Below are 14,802 nucleotides of genomic sequence, written 5' to 3' on the forward strand. Positions count from 1 at the left end.
CAGGAAACAATTAACACAGCAAAGTCCAGGGGAGGGAGGGGGTGGCAAGGTTAGGGGAGATGGTTAAGGGTAGCAAAGGTTGTATGCGTGGGAGAAAAGGTAGGTTTTGAGTTGGGATTTAAAAGTGGAGAGTGAGGGTGAGTATGAAGGGGAGAGAATTCCAGAGTCGGGGTGGAGCTTGTGAAAAGGCACGGTCTCCGAAGCCTTTGAGCTCCGAGGGTGGGACAGTAAGGGGAACAGTGGATGAGGATTGGAGGGTACGGGTAGGGCGATCGGGGAGAAGGAGGTCAGTCAGGTAAGGGGGGGCCAGGCTATGGAGGGCTTGTGGGTGAGGAGGAGTACTTTGAAGGTGATACGTTCTTTAATCACGAGCCAGTGGAGAGAGTGGAGGACAGGAGTGATGTGGTCGTGGGACCGGGTGTTTGAGAGCAGCCGGCTGAGTTTTGAACCATCTGGAGTCTATGGAGGGAGCAGGAGGTGATGCCGGTGAGTAGGGAGTTGCAGTAGTCAAGGCGGGAGGAAGGCGTGGATGAGGGATTCAGCAGCAGGGGGGGGATGGGGGCAGTGTCTGATTTTGGGGATATTTCGGAGATGAAAGTATGAGGTCTTGATGATGGAGCTGACGTGGGGATAAAATGAGAGGGTGGGGTCCAGGATGAAGCCAAGGTTGAGAGCCAGGGAGGAGGGGTGATGGTTGTGTCATCAATGGTGAGTGTGATGGGTCCGGTTTTACTGAGTGTGGATTTGGTGACGATGAAAAGGAGTTCTGTCCTGAAGGGGCTGGGAAGTGTTCCGTGTCATTTTCTATTTCATACCCCTGGGAGGCGCGACTTCAACTTGAAAGAGTGATATTCTGGCGTGACGGTAGATCATCTTCAGCCTGGTGCACATGGAGGGGAGGGGATTTTGAATCCCGCTCTCGTGATGAGGCAGCCCTGCCTAAGACAGGTACATTCAAGTGTCATCCTCAGACCTTGAGGATGTACTCGTAGGCATAATGGACATAATGTCTACCCTGGCAGCTGAGTTTTGGACATACTGGAGACTGTCCAGGGTTTTGTTGGGTTCCCCGAACAGTACACCATTGAAATAGTCCAGGCGGGAGGTGACAAAAGCATGGACCAGGGTTTCAGCAACAGAGTCCGAGAGTGGCGGTCGGAGTCTGGCAATGTTCCTTAGGTGGAAGAAGGCGGATTTGGTGATGGACTTGATGTGAGATTGGAAGGAGAGGGTGGAGTCAAGGATGACACCCAGGTTGGAAGGAGAGGGTGGAGTCAAGGATGACACCAAGGTTGGAAGAAGAGGGTGGAGTCAAGGATGACACCAAGGTTGGAAGGAGAGGGTGGAGTCAAGGATGACACCAAGGTTGGAAGGAGAGGGTGGAGTCAAGGATGACACCCAGGTTGGAAGGAGAGGGTGGAGTCAAGGATGACACCCAGGTTGGAATGAATGAATGAATGAATGAATGAATGAATGGTCTTTATTGTCATTAATACAGTACAGGTACCATACAACGAAATTTAGGAGGGGGGGCTCCCCTGGTGCTTGGAAAAAAGACTAAAAAACAAGAGAGCCAAGGGTAAAATAAAAGAGGGAAAAAGAGCTGGTTTACATAAATAAAGGTTATGTACACTATCTACTATACTATACTACTATACTATACAATAAAACACTGTGCTGTACTCTATGCTATGCTATAAATATCCTAACTTTTCCTATATCTGAACCTTATGTACACAAGGGTTGTCATATTGCACATAGTATTTGTTGCACATTCATTTAAAGTGTCGCAGTTAGCAGGTTTAGAATGTTCACAGTTGTATTTCAATATTGCACTTATATTTACAATCTAGTAGCTGCCATCAAATTGTCTAGATTGTCCAGGGCCTAGAACCTAGGTCTTTGCTGTGTTCAGGGCCTGAATGGCCCTAGGGTAGAAGCTGAGCTTCAGTCTGTTTGTCCGTGCGAACATGGTCCTGAACCGCCTGCCTGAGCGCAGCCGAACAAAGTGTTCGTTCCCAGGGTGGGATGGGTCCCTGGAGATCTTGGAGGCCTTCCTGAGGCAGCGTGTGTTGTACAGCTCTTCCAGAGAGGGGAGGGGGGCGCCGATGATCTTCTGGGCCGATCTCACGACTCTCTGTAGTGCTTTCCTCTCTGCGGCTGTGCAGCTGGAGAACCACACGCAAATGCAGTAGGTGAGGATGCTCTCCACTGTGCAGCGGTAGAAGGTCACAAGCAGCTCCTGTCTGAGGTGGTATTTCCTGAGGACTCTCAGGAAGTAGAGCTGCTGTTGTGCCTTCTTGATGATGGCTGCTGTGTTGGTCCTCCAGGACAGGTCGTCCTGTATGTGCACCCCCAGGAATCGGAGAGTTGAGACTCTCTCCACGCTGCCTCCATCGACGAGCAGGGGCTGGACCTAAGATGTTTTCCTCCGGAAGTCCACGATGATTTCCTGGGTCTTTAACTGGTTCAGCAGCAGGTCGTTAACCTTGCACAGCTTGCCCAGCTGCTCCACCTCATCCCTGTACGCCGCCTCGTCCCCCCCCGAGATGCAGCCCACCACGGTGGTGTCGTCTGCAAACTTTATGATGGAGTTGCTGGGGTGGACGGGGGTGAAGTCGTGGGTGTAGAGGTTGTAGAGGATGGGGCTCAGCACGCAGCCCTGGGGGGACCCAGTGCTGAGTCTGAGGGCTGTGGAGGTGTGGGAGCCCACCCGCACCCTCTGGGGGCGTTCAGACAGGAAGTCCTTGATCCATGCGCAGATGGAGTGTGATAGTCCCAGGTCTAGTAGTTTGGTCACAAGCCTGTCTGGAAGGATAGTGTTGAAAGCAGAGCTGAAGTCCACAAAGAGCAGTCTTGCGTAGCTGTTCCCCCCCTCCAGGTGGGATAGAGTGGAGTGGAGAGTCGTCGCGATGGCGTCCTCTGTGGACCTGTGGGCTCTGTAGGCGAACTGGTATGGATCCAGGCTGGGCGGGAGGAATGTGACTATGTGGGCCCGGACCAGTTTCTCGAAGCACTTCATGATGATTGGTGTGAGTGCCACCGGGCGGTAGTCGTTTAGGCAGCTCACCGTGCTTTTCTTCGGGACTGGGATGATTGTTGAGGTTTTCAGGCAGGGTGGGATGGTGGCCTGGGACAGGGACTGGTTGAAGATGTTGGTGAAAACCCCGGCCAGCTGGTCGGCACAGTCCCTCAGCACCCGTCCCAGGACGCCGTCCGGCCCCGAGGCTTTTCTGGGGTCCACCGCCTTCAGCACGCGTCTCACTTCATGCTCTGTGAGGGTGAGGCTGCTGAGAGCTGGAGAGAGTGGTGTTTGTGTTGTTACCTCCGTTCGCCCCTCGTCGAACCGGGCGTAGAAGGAGTTCAGCTCTTCCGCCAGCAGGGGGTCGCCCTCAGCGGCTGAGAGCCTGTTGGCTCTGAAGTTTGTCATGTGCTGAACCCCCTGCCACACCCGCCTGGAGTCGTTGCTCAGGAAGCATTCCTCAATCTTCTCTCTGTGGTCTGCCTTGGCCTCCCGGATGCCACGGTTTAGGTTAGCCCTGGTGGTGTTATACAGCAGTTTGTCCTTCGCTGAGAAGGCGTTGTTCCTCTCCTTGAGCAGTTGTCGGACCTTCTCAGTCATCCATGGCTTCGTGTTGGGGTAGACCCGGACACGTTTGTCCACGGTGGCTGAGTTGGTGCAGTTCACTATGTGGTTCAGAACCGACGACGTGAACTGTTCCAGGTCCTCATGCTCATATTCCTGCCATGAGGTGTCATTCAGGCAGATCTGCAGTGGAGCGGACCCTGCTGGCCAGGTTCTGACAGTCTTAGTGGTGATGGGAGCACTTTTCCTCATGGGAGTGTAGGCTGGGATCAGGAGGATGGACACGTGGTCAGACATGCCTAGATGAGCTAGCGGTCTAGCTTTGTAGGCAAGCTTGATGTTGGTGTATACCTTGTCCAGTGTGTTATCTCCTCTTGTTGCACATTTAACATGCTGATAAAACTTGGGTACCGTATTTTCCGGACTATAAGTCGCACCCGAGTATAAGTCGCAGCAGGCCAAAAATGGGTCACGAAGAGGAAAAAACCACATATAAGTCGCACTGGACTATAAGTCGCATGGTTCAAGGGAACGGGCTTGGCGGAATCAGCGGGGAAAGAAGACCCTGTTGAGCTTGACTCTAGTCTGGCACTGTGAAGAGACATGAGAGGATTTGTAAGCCCAGGAAGGACATAATTCACGTTAAAACTTCTTCTGAAAGGTTAGAAATACTTAAATTATCGAGTGTAAAGCCAGGGCTAGCTAGCGCGTTGCTAACGAAGGTTAGCAAAATGGCGTCGCGGGAGCAAGCAAACAGGATGGAACAGCCTCTGAAAGGTAATAAATGACTTTAATATCGTGTATAACGTTCATAATAGCGTGTATAACGTTCATAATATAGTGCTTAATGTCCACATTGTCGAGTGTAACGACTATTTATCGTGTATAAGGCCATGACAAAGATAGCTTGGTGAAAAACGGAAGTAGTTAGGATGAAGGGCGGCCTACAAACAATGCAACATTGAACAGCCTCTGAAAGGTAATAAATGACTTTAATATCGTGTATAACGTTCATAATATCGTGTATAAGGTCCATAATATCATGTTTAATGTCCACATTGTCGTGTGTAATGTCCACATTGTCGAGTATAATGGCTATTCTATCGCGTATGTGGCGCTAGCGGAAGTAGCAAAATAGCCTCGCGGGGGTAACTTAGCAACATAGAACAGTCTCTGGAAGGAATAAATGACTTTAATATCGTTTATAACGTCCATAACATTGTGTATAAGGTCCATAACATCATGTTTAATGTCCACATTGTCGTGTTTAATGTCCACATTGTCAAGTATAATGGCTATTCTATCGTGTATGAGGCGCTAGCGGAAGTTACTCCTTGGTTCATGTCAGTCAGAGATTACCGTATGTCAGTTCATGTCAGTCAGAGATTATGAATTATTGATATATAAGTCGCACCTGACTATAAGTCGCAGGACCAGCCAAAGTATGAAAAAAACCGCGACTTATAGTCCGGAAAATACGGTAGTACTACCTTCAGGTCAGCATGATTAAAGTCCCCCGCGATGATGTGCACTGCTTGAGGATCTGTGCTCTGTCCACCACTGATGACGTCATGCAGGGCTGGACTGGGACAAAAATTAGGCCCTGGCATTTTTGGCCCAGACAGGCCCACCCCAATCGGTCGGACCACACCCACCAGCACAAAAATACTTGCCTTATATACTCGTCTTATATACTGTGCTGTACAGTCATATGACAAACTGTAGTATTCCCCCAAACCACTACAAAGACGACTACATACAGTAAGCAATGGTACCAGTGCAAGTAGACCAGTGTACTCAGTGATCAGATTCCAGAGCGAATTTACGAACGCAGCCTTGTTGTTCTAGATTTTTTTCCCCATTATCAACCTATCATTGCGCTTTAGAGTAAAACAAAGCACGCAACTGTCGCGTCTATCTTTTCATGGCAACTCTACATTGTGATTTACAAGGGATATTAACTAATATTAAGTAATATTATTACTTGGTTACATTTTGCAATTGATCCGCGGTACACATGCGTGCCGAACCGTGGGGGGCGATCCGTTACACCCCTAACAGCTACCTATATTTTCCTTACCGGGTCAACGGTTACAGGCTGACTCGGCCCCGCTTCTTCTGTATCCTCTCTATCCTCTGTATCTGTACCCTGCTCCCGCTCCTCCCTGCCAGCCTCCTCTTCAACCTGTTGCTGTTGCTGCTGTGGTAAACTTGAGGGTGCAGCAAACATGTCCCTAATGTATACACATTTGGCAGCATTTGCCTCGAGTTTCTTTTTGTTTTTCTCCCTAAGTTTTTCCCAGCCTCCCTTCCGTTTTAGTGTGCTTTTGCGCTCCATCTCTCTCAGTATCTATCTAGTAACTATCCAGGCTAACTAAATTTATTTTGCCGGCCGGCTCGGCCCAAAACCGCGAAACTGAGACGGAGGTCTGGTGCTGCGTGCGACTGCGTGCGTGACCCCTGACCCCCCCCCCCCTTCTCTCTGTTGATTGGGCCAGCCCAGTGTCTGTATAGAAAATTGACCAATGGGCCGCTGTCCCTGATCTATGGGCCGTCCAATGGTAGCTTTCGATTTATGGGCCGTTCGATGGTAGCTTTCGGCCGGGCCGGCTGGTTTTGCCGGTCGGCTCGGCCCAAAACTACCGCGGCCCACCGGGCAAATGCCCGGTATGCCAGATGGCCAGTCCAGCCCTGACGTCATGTAGCCGGGCTAATGCTAAGCTAGCAGCCGCGCTTGGTGCAATGTAAACAGCTGTTATGTACACTGTGTTGAATTCCCTCGGGAGGTATGTGGGTCGGCATTTAACAGTCAAGTATTCCAGGTCTGGGGAGCAGTGGCTACTCACAGTTGTTGTGTTTAAGCACCAGCTGGAAGGAGAGGGTGGAGTCAAGGATGACACCCAGGTTGTTGACACCCAGGATGCTGTTATTTTGCACTCTATTGATACTCTTCAGTTCCAGCACCTCAGCAAAGTCTGATAACGGATGAGCGGTGGTATTTTCACTATTTGCAGTAATCATATTGAAATGTCTAGAAAATATTAGCACAATATATACAATGAAATTAAATAGACTAGATGCCTTGTCAGGGAAGACATTAGATGTGACCAGATGCAGACCAGAGGGTGGACCAAAACCCTGAGGAGTGAGACATTTTTGTTGTGATTGCTATTGTATTGTAGCCCTGGAATTTCAGTTTTTCTTTTTTGTTTGAACTTTGCATCTTCCCCTTTATTTTCCACTTTTCATTTTCCACAAGTAAATGTAGTGCACTTTGAAGTACCTAAATGTACCGTAACTTACTTTCTGCAAAGATACTGAAAAAAAAGGATAAAAGATAGAATAAAGGATAGAAGCAAAAGATAGAATAAAGGATAGAAGCAAATTGCGGCATTTCTGATTAATTCTTGTTGCCTATACTTTACAGTTGTACAGTCAACTATTCTGTCTATGATTACTATAAATCAAACCATTCTTATAATTAAATATTCATTCTTGTGCAAATCATTCAAACTATGTAATGCTCCCTGTTGTTAGTGTTTTGTAAGTCAGAATGTTATGAATGACTGTGTATGCTTTCTGAGTGAACATTGTTGCCAGTGTATGGTTGAACAAGCTTCTTTTGAGACATGAATGAAGTGATTGGCCAACATGCATGTTAGTAATGCAGACTGTATGAAGAGTTGTGACTCTGTGACTTCAGTATTGAACACTGAGACTTAGCGACCGTAAAAAACAGTAATAATAATAATAATAATAATAATAATAATAATAATAATAATAATAATAATAATAATAATAATAGAAAGAAGAAGAAGAAGAAAAAGAAGAAGAAGAAGAAGAAGAAGAAGAAGCAGAAGAAGAAGAAGAAGAAGAAGAAGAAGAAGATTATCAGCACACAGAGGTCACTTTGAGTCTGGATTGGAGTAGCTGTCCTTGTTGTTGTCTGTGTGTAGAGGGAGTCACCTTTACATTAACTGGCTCTTAAAAATCAACAAGACATTTAGGGTGATGAGCTATTGAGCTTGAAGCTTTAATATGATTCGAGCAATTGTCATCTATCCTCCAGCTCTGGCCTTGGAGAGAGGAGAGGAGATGGGAGACTGGGACTCACTCTCATGTTCTATGCATTATGGAGTATGATATTAGCTAGTCTTCCACCTTCAGAGAGAATTGCCTTCTCAAGGTACTGAAAGAGTACACACACACACACACACACACACACACACACACACACACACACACACACACGCACACACACGCGTGACCATTTTCATATCTCTCTTTCTGGGTGTGCTCAAATAGCTCTTTCTGATGATCCTTCCTATATGAAAGAACTGGGTCACGGTGAACAGTCTGCCAGTGGCCTGTTGCTAGGGCCTAACTCCTGGAAGCCCAGGAGGCAGCAGGCAGCCAGACAGGGGCTAGCGCAGCACAGTGATTGGAGCCAGCCTCTGACAATGTACAACACCCGGATTACTGCAGCCAACTTCTTAACAGCGCATCATGCTCAGATCACAAAACTCATTTTCAAGATGAGGAAGATGAAGGTTGCAGTTGGGAGTGTGTACATGTATGTGTGTATGTGTGTGTGCGTGTGGTGTTTGCACATGTATAGGTGTGAGTGTGTGCATGCATGAGAGTGTGTGTGTGTGTGTGTGTGTGTGTGTATGACAGTAGGAAAACGGGGACTGGTGGTGTTGTCGGCTCTGCCAGCCAGCTGTGAGCAAATCATGTATATTTCCAGGCATCTTATTTGCAAAGCGTGTGGCCCTAGTTAGCTCTCAGCTCTGTTTAAAGGCAGGAGGGGAGAGACACACAGAGAGCATAGGTTCCCTCAGTTATCACTGGTTATTGTTCCAATCAGGCTGGCTTTGAAAGGGGAGGCGCACTCTCCTCCGGACAGCTCATTAAGATAACACACAAATGCGGCTCCCCATCATCCTGGATTTATTAAAGTGGGCTTCATTTCAGCTCCTTTCTCTCAGGCAGGAACCTCTCCCTTTGTCAGCGCAATTGGAGCCAGATGGCAAAACAAAGCCACTGTCTGGAGTGTTTAAAGAGGTGTCTTCTCTTCAGATGAACACAGCAAATAGCTGAGCTTCTACCAGGCCTCCGCCCACCACCCACGGCCTTCCACCACCCATGGCCGTCCGCTCCCCTGCCAGCACAGGTGTGGTGTATGAAGAAGGTAGAGGTGGTGGTGTGAGTGGTGTGTGTGTGTGTGCGCGTGTGTGTGTGTGTGTGTGTGTGTGTGTGTGTGAGTGGTGTGTGTGTAAGTGTCTGTGTGTGTGTGAGTGTGTGTGTGTGTGAGTGTGTGTGTGTGTGTGTGTGTGTGTGTGTGTGTGTCTGTGTGTGTGTGTGTGTGTGTGTGTGTGTGTGTGTGTGTGTGTGTGTGTGTGTGTGTGTGTGTAGGATTCAGACAGAGTCTGACCGCTGCCTCTGTCTGAAGAGATCACATTAAAACATTCATGAGACATGCGACAGGGGGAAAAAAAAAAAATGTCATTGTCTCCCTCCCGCCCTGAGTCCTCCCTTCACCTCTCGGCTTATTAAAATCACATAGTATTAACTTTGCCGTTCACAGGGAGGCTAAATAATTCAATCAGACTAAAGAAGGAGTCAAATGAATAACTTTAATGACATTAACGCTTGGGGGAGAAACGGTCAGGACCGCGCGCGTGTAGCCACCCTGGCCTGGAGCGCTAGAAGAAACTTGCTCTGCTTGCTAATCGCAAAATTAATTCAGCCTCATGAGAAGTAATATTAAGCTAAAAAATATGATATCACTGCCGAGAGAATACCGAAGACATTAGTATTCCATTTAGACTGGGTGTAGAAGTATCAGAGAGAGAGAGAGAGATGTTCTGTTATAAACTGTAGCTTGTTTGTCATTTCATTTCAATTAAAATGAGAAGGGATATGTATTAAGGATTAATTAGTGTGTGTGTGTGTGTGTGTGTGTGTGTGTGTGTGTGTGTGTGTGTGTGTGTGTGCGTGCGTGCGTGCGTGCGTGCGTGCGTGCGTGCGTGCGTGCGTGCGTGCGTGCGTGCGTGCGCGTGCGTGTGTGTGTGTGTGTGTGTTGGAATATAGAGATACCCATGAAGGTTTTGGCTGACCTGTCTTTGACTCCTCCTCCTCCAGCTCCTTGGCCTCTCTCTCTGTGGTGGGGGGAGAGTGAGAGAGAGAGAGAGAGAGAGAGAGAGAGAGAGAGAGAGAGAGAGAGAGAGAGAGAGAGAGAGAGAGAGAGAGACATTAGATGATCCAACAAACAGACACAGTACCCTCTTCCTCTGCCTTACATAGGGCAGTTAATTAAAGCCTCTGGTGTGCTCATCCTTCACAGCTCAGCTGCCCTCTCCCCCTCCAACCCCTCCACCCCCACCCCTCCCACACACCCCTTGCCCACTCACAAACACAGTAATCACATTACGCTATGGACACTGGCTCTCTGGAAACACACTGTCAACTGGGCCAGGCTGACAGTTCACAGTTATGTCCCACACAAACACACACACACAGACACGTGAGTGCACACACAAACACATGCACAAACACACTCGCAAACTCACACAGATGCACACATGTACAGACACAAAGATGCGCACACACACACACACACACACACACACACGCACACACACACACACACACACACACACACACACACACACACACACACACACACAGAGACACACACAGAGACACACACAGAGACACACACACACACTCCAAAAATAGACCAGGAGCAGAGGAAGCAGAAACCGGGCTGATTTGAATTTTATGACAGACACCATCCTCGGTGCAATTGTGCTGGAGAGCCTACATTTAGTGTCTTGACACATACTGCATGCACAGATTAAACTGATAATTGGACCAAATGAAATGCCACGGCAACACAATGTTTCCTACAACTACTTTCTGTGTGTGTCTACTGCAATTTGCTTGGTTGTGACAGAGTGCGAAAAACCCACTGGGAAATGATGTGAAACCACACACTACAGTGGTAAAAAATATGCATGTTTTCTTCCGAGTGTGGATTTTCAAATGTACAGTATGCTTAGAACTGCACGTCCTACCAGTCCTTCACACATCCCACTATTCAATTTGTGTTCCTCCTCCCATTCCTCAAATCGAGTTTCTATTCACGTTTTCTAACCACACAGGTTATGCATATGCCCACAGGTTATCATTTTGCAGAGTGATTCATTCAAATCTCCATCTTTTTAAGTGAGCTTTTCTTTTGGTGCCTTTCATCGCATGCTATGCCAATCTATTCACGGATACTTCCTCAAAATCATAATCTGGGAGAATGTTCTGAAGAATTCATTTGAGAAGGTCACATATTTGAGGAGCAGCCCTCCTCTGTAGTCTGTTTCCAGAAGGGCGTTTAGTTAAAAACAAATACTCAGTGGATACTTCATGGCATGCCATTCCTATGGCACATACAGAGGGAACAGAATCCCTCCCTCTCTTTCTACCATATTGTTCACTCTTAGCCCAACGACAAAACTCTGTTGTTGCAACAATGCAAATATAACCCAAATTAACATTGATCCAGGTCATGGTTTACAATAGGATAAAGAGTGTCACATCAAGCTTTAGTGTTTTTTTAAAATTCTATTTCACTAAACATTGCAGTCATGAAGAGTGCATCCCGGGAGCAATACCCTAACTCCACTGCATAATGTCACACACTGTGGTCTAACACGCTATCCCAGACATATAGAGATCTTAATCTGTTTCTGTGGATGACCAGCCTCTTCCTCCTCAGCTCACACACACCTAACACAATGCTCTGACAGCCCTGACAGGGATCATGCTATGCTACGAAGGCTAACAAAGGCTTTTTAAAGACGCCTCCATGTCTCCATGTCAAAACGGGGGCACCCACAGAGTGTGACTGAGGGTCAATTGACACTATTCCGACTAGAGGAAGAGACCATCGCGGAGAACATGGGATTTCACAGTTGAAATAAAGGGCCTGCACGATGAAAAAGCAGGTCATTTACGGCTAATCTAAAATCCAAGATGGAGAGAGAAAAGAAATGGAGCTGACAGGAGGACAGAGCTCTCTCTCTCTCTCTTCCACGGCACTCACTAGAGTGTTATGAATCGAATGATCTAAATCATCTCCATCTCCCACACGACCTTCATCTATCACACAGGGGCATACGTCCCCTGTCTCCTACACATGATCACCAAGGGTACGCTCTGATTAAATCACTTGCTCATTTAAATGAGCTTTAAGAATATGGTACATCGACCCAGGATAAGTCATTTAGAGCATATGTTGGACATGTATAGGCTAGCCATTCATTATTATAGTCATCAGGACCAGAGAGAGAGAGAGAGAGAGAGAGAGAGAGAGAAAGAAAGAAGCAAAGGAAGTGAGGTGGAAAAGAGGAGAGAAAAAACAAGAGAAAACCAAGCCATCCTTGTGCTGAGATACAGCAATGGTAAAAACGGAGCTCTCAGTTCCAACTGCACTCCTTCTAGCGAGCCGCTCCGCATCCCCGCCGCTCATTATGACAGCGGAGGAAAAAAATGACTTACTCCTACTACTTTTTTTCCACTGGTTTTGACCCTTCATACCCTCACTACCCACAGCCTGAGAGGAGAGGAGTCAACTTCAATCTGGCCATACCCAGGAACACCATTAAAAGATAAGACAGCCTCAATTAGGTAGCACTTCCCCTCTGCTTCTTCCTGCCCGCTGCTCTCTCCTACAAGCTGGGGATGGGCATCGCAATCCCATTTAGAAACATCGCTCCACATCTGTATTCATACGCTATCATTCCATCAGCGCTAGTGCTAGGCGGCGCGATACGTGAGCGAGTCGGCGTACCTACTCTTCAATTCTAAGTGCAGGGAACATGAAGGGGCTAGGGCCGACAGGAGACAGGAGACAGAATACAACTTAACATCTCAATTAGCCGAGGAGCGGATGACCGGTTAATCCAAACCTCCCTTCGGCGTAGGCCAAAGGACAGAGGCAGCACCGCTGAGTTACTCCTCCTATTGGTCACAGGAGACAAAGGGGCCCTGACCCTACAAGAGACCTTCGCCGGTGGGAAGGGAATGCATTATATTACTTCTTTCTTTCCATTTCATTTGATTTTCATATGTTCCGCGGAGCTATTTACTCTTTCCTCTGACTCCTGTGTCACTTCGAGATTTATTTTTAAACCCCTGGGCCCTGCGCAGACACTGGGCTGACCTTTATTTAAATGTCTCCTCCACTCTGAGCAGATCTCATTACAGCCAAGCCTGGTGGCTCCACACAATCCATCTCTCTTTTCAAAACTTTTCTCTTCTCTCTTCTTCTCTCCCCCCCCCCCCATCTCTCCCTATCCCTCCCTCCCTCCCTCCCTACCTCTCTCCCTCCCTCCGTGTCTCTCCATCTATCTCTCCACTTGCAGCTACTGTGGTAGCAGACCTTGGCTACTCCGTACTGCTAATAACTGACCACTGCTTAATGAACTAGCTCCCTCCTGCCAGACACGACTGCGTCCCCGACTCCCGATCACCACTGCATGTCCTGTATACGGCATACACATAATATAATAAAACACAGTCCGGGCTTTAACGATTCTCCACTAGCTGTCAAAGTGAGCAACGGATCATATCATTAACATCTCATCAGCAGAACACTAGTCTCCTCCTGCTGTGACTCCAACAGGATCCAGGTCCCTGTGTCACACTATTATGCATTTCATGGACAGGCTAAATCATAGAGTTTGGACAGGGGACGGAGCTGTTCTGGGTTCTAACTAGCACCCTGCGAGGGGCCTGAAAGCAAGAAGGTTCATCATGCATTATTCACCAACCTCTTGTTCTCTAGTCTCTACACACAATACTAATGAATATATCGTTTTTTAAATACACGTCTAGTTTAAATATCTACCTTTTGACCCGCAAGGCTATTATTTCTTTGTTGTTTCTCTTTGCTTGTATGGCTCTGCGGCTGCCTTCCCTCTGAGATCCAACCTTCATACCATGCTTACAAATGGAGAGAGCACCCAATTGTAAATGTCTGCAGCCTTGGAAGATTAAGTGGGATTTATTTAGGAAGCTTTTCTCTAAGAGGAGGACAATCATCCCCCATTGAAATGTGTTTCCATGTGTACTTCCTGCCAGTGTTTATGGAGAGGCCGCACGCCTGTGTGTGTGTGTCTGTGTGTGTATGTGTGTGTGTGTGTGTGTGTGTGTGTGTGTGTGTGTGTGCGTGCGTGCGTGCGTGTGTGCGTGTGTGTGTGTCCGCTTGAAAGTCTTCTCCTCTCCTCACCTGCTCTGGCCACTTCACAGCTCTCCTTGATTTTCCTCCGGCACACAGCAGCCAGGGCGATGAGGAGGGCCAGGAGACACACGGCCAGGCCCACCGTCACCCACAGAGCCACCGGGGGAAACACCATGTTCTGACCTGTCAAACGGAGAGAGCAAGAGAGAGGGGGGGTGGGGACGACGACATAGCATTAGTGGAGGGGAGGGTAATCGTCATGATCATCATCATCTGCTACACTATAGTCATGACCATAACCATCAGCATGTCTCCTATCCCTATCATAATTATCATCATATCAACCTACAGTCATCATCATCGTCATCATCATCACCCTCCTCATCTCATACATGGCTTTCCAGGCGCTAAACTAGCGTTTGAGACTGAGACTGTAATGTCACCACACTGGGAACCTGTTCTTTATTGTCTTTATTTCTCTGAGAAGACTTTGGCAGAACCGGAGAAGCTTTCACTACTGGCCTAGGAGGAAAACTCAGGGTAAGATGATATTTCACCTAAACATGAAAATAGGCTGAACCATCCCTTTAACAATACTAACAATCCCAGATGGCAGATATCTCAACAGTTGTCCTATATTGTGTCTCCCCCTCTCTACCCTCCTGTCATCTTCTGCTGCCGTCAGCTCTGTAATCTGTGGTACGGATGCTGGATGACATCACTGCATTATTCAATAATCTTCCTGGAATCCTGATGCCTCCGTTGCCAATGCAATGCATTCCCCACATGTATAAACTCATCCATACACACATTGATAATAAAAAACCTGGGGCCTTCTGGCGCTTGGAAAGATAACTATCTATCGGACAGCTTTGGACGTAATTCACTCTTGAGACAATTAAACAACAAAGTGAGTGACACCATCTTGGCAAACTGGTCGCAACAGAAAAAACTGGTCAGCAGGACCATAAAGATA

The 14,802-nt window shown here is 47.7% G+C and overlaps 1 protein-coding gene across 1 annotated transcript in view; it reads right to left on the reverse strand.

Moving 5' to 3' along the window:
• Positions 1-14,802, reverse strand: part of cd276 (CD276 molecule) — a 68,961-nt gene that overhangs the window by 15,024 nt on the left and 39,135 nt on the right. The window contains exons 5-6 of the mRNA XM_080539971.1: positions 13,875-14,009; positions 9,706-9,747 (exon numbers count right to left, since the gene is read on the reverse strand). Coding sequence (XP_080396097.1) covers positions 9,706-9,747; positions 13,875-14,009 — 177 coding nt within the window. The remainder of the gene's footprint in view (positions 1-9,705; positions 9,748-13,874; positions 14,010-14,802) is intronic.

The sequence above is a fragment of the Nansenia antarctica genome (genome assembly GCF_963989245.1).
Source record: "Nansenia antarctica genome assembly, chromosome: 9".
Lineage (NCBI taxonomy): Eukaryota > Metazoa > Chordata > Actinopteri > Argentiniformes > Microstomatidae > Nansenia > Nansenia antarctica.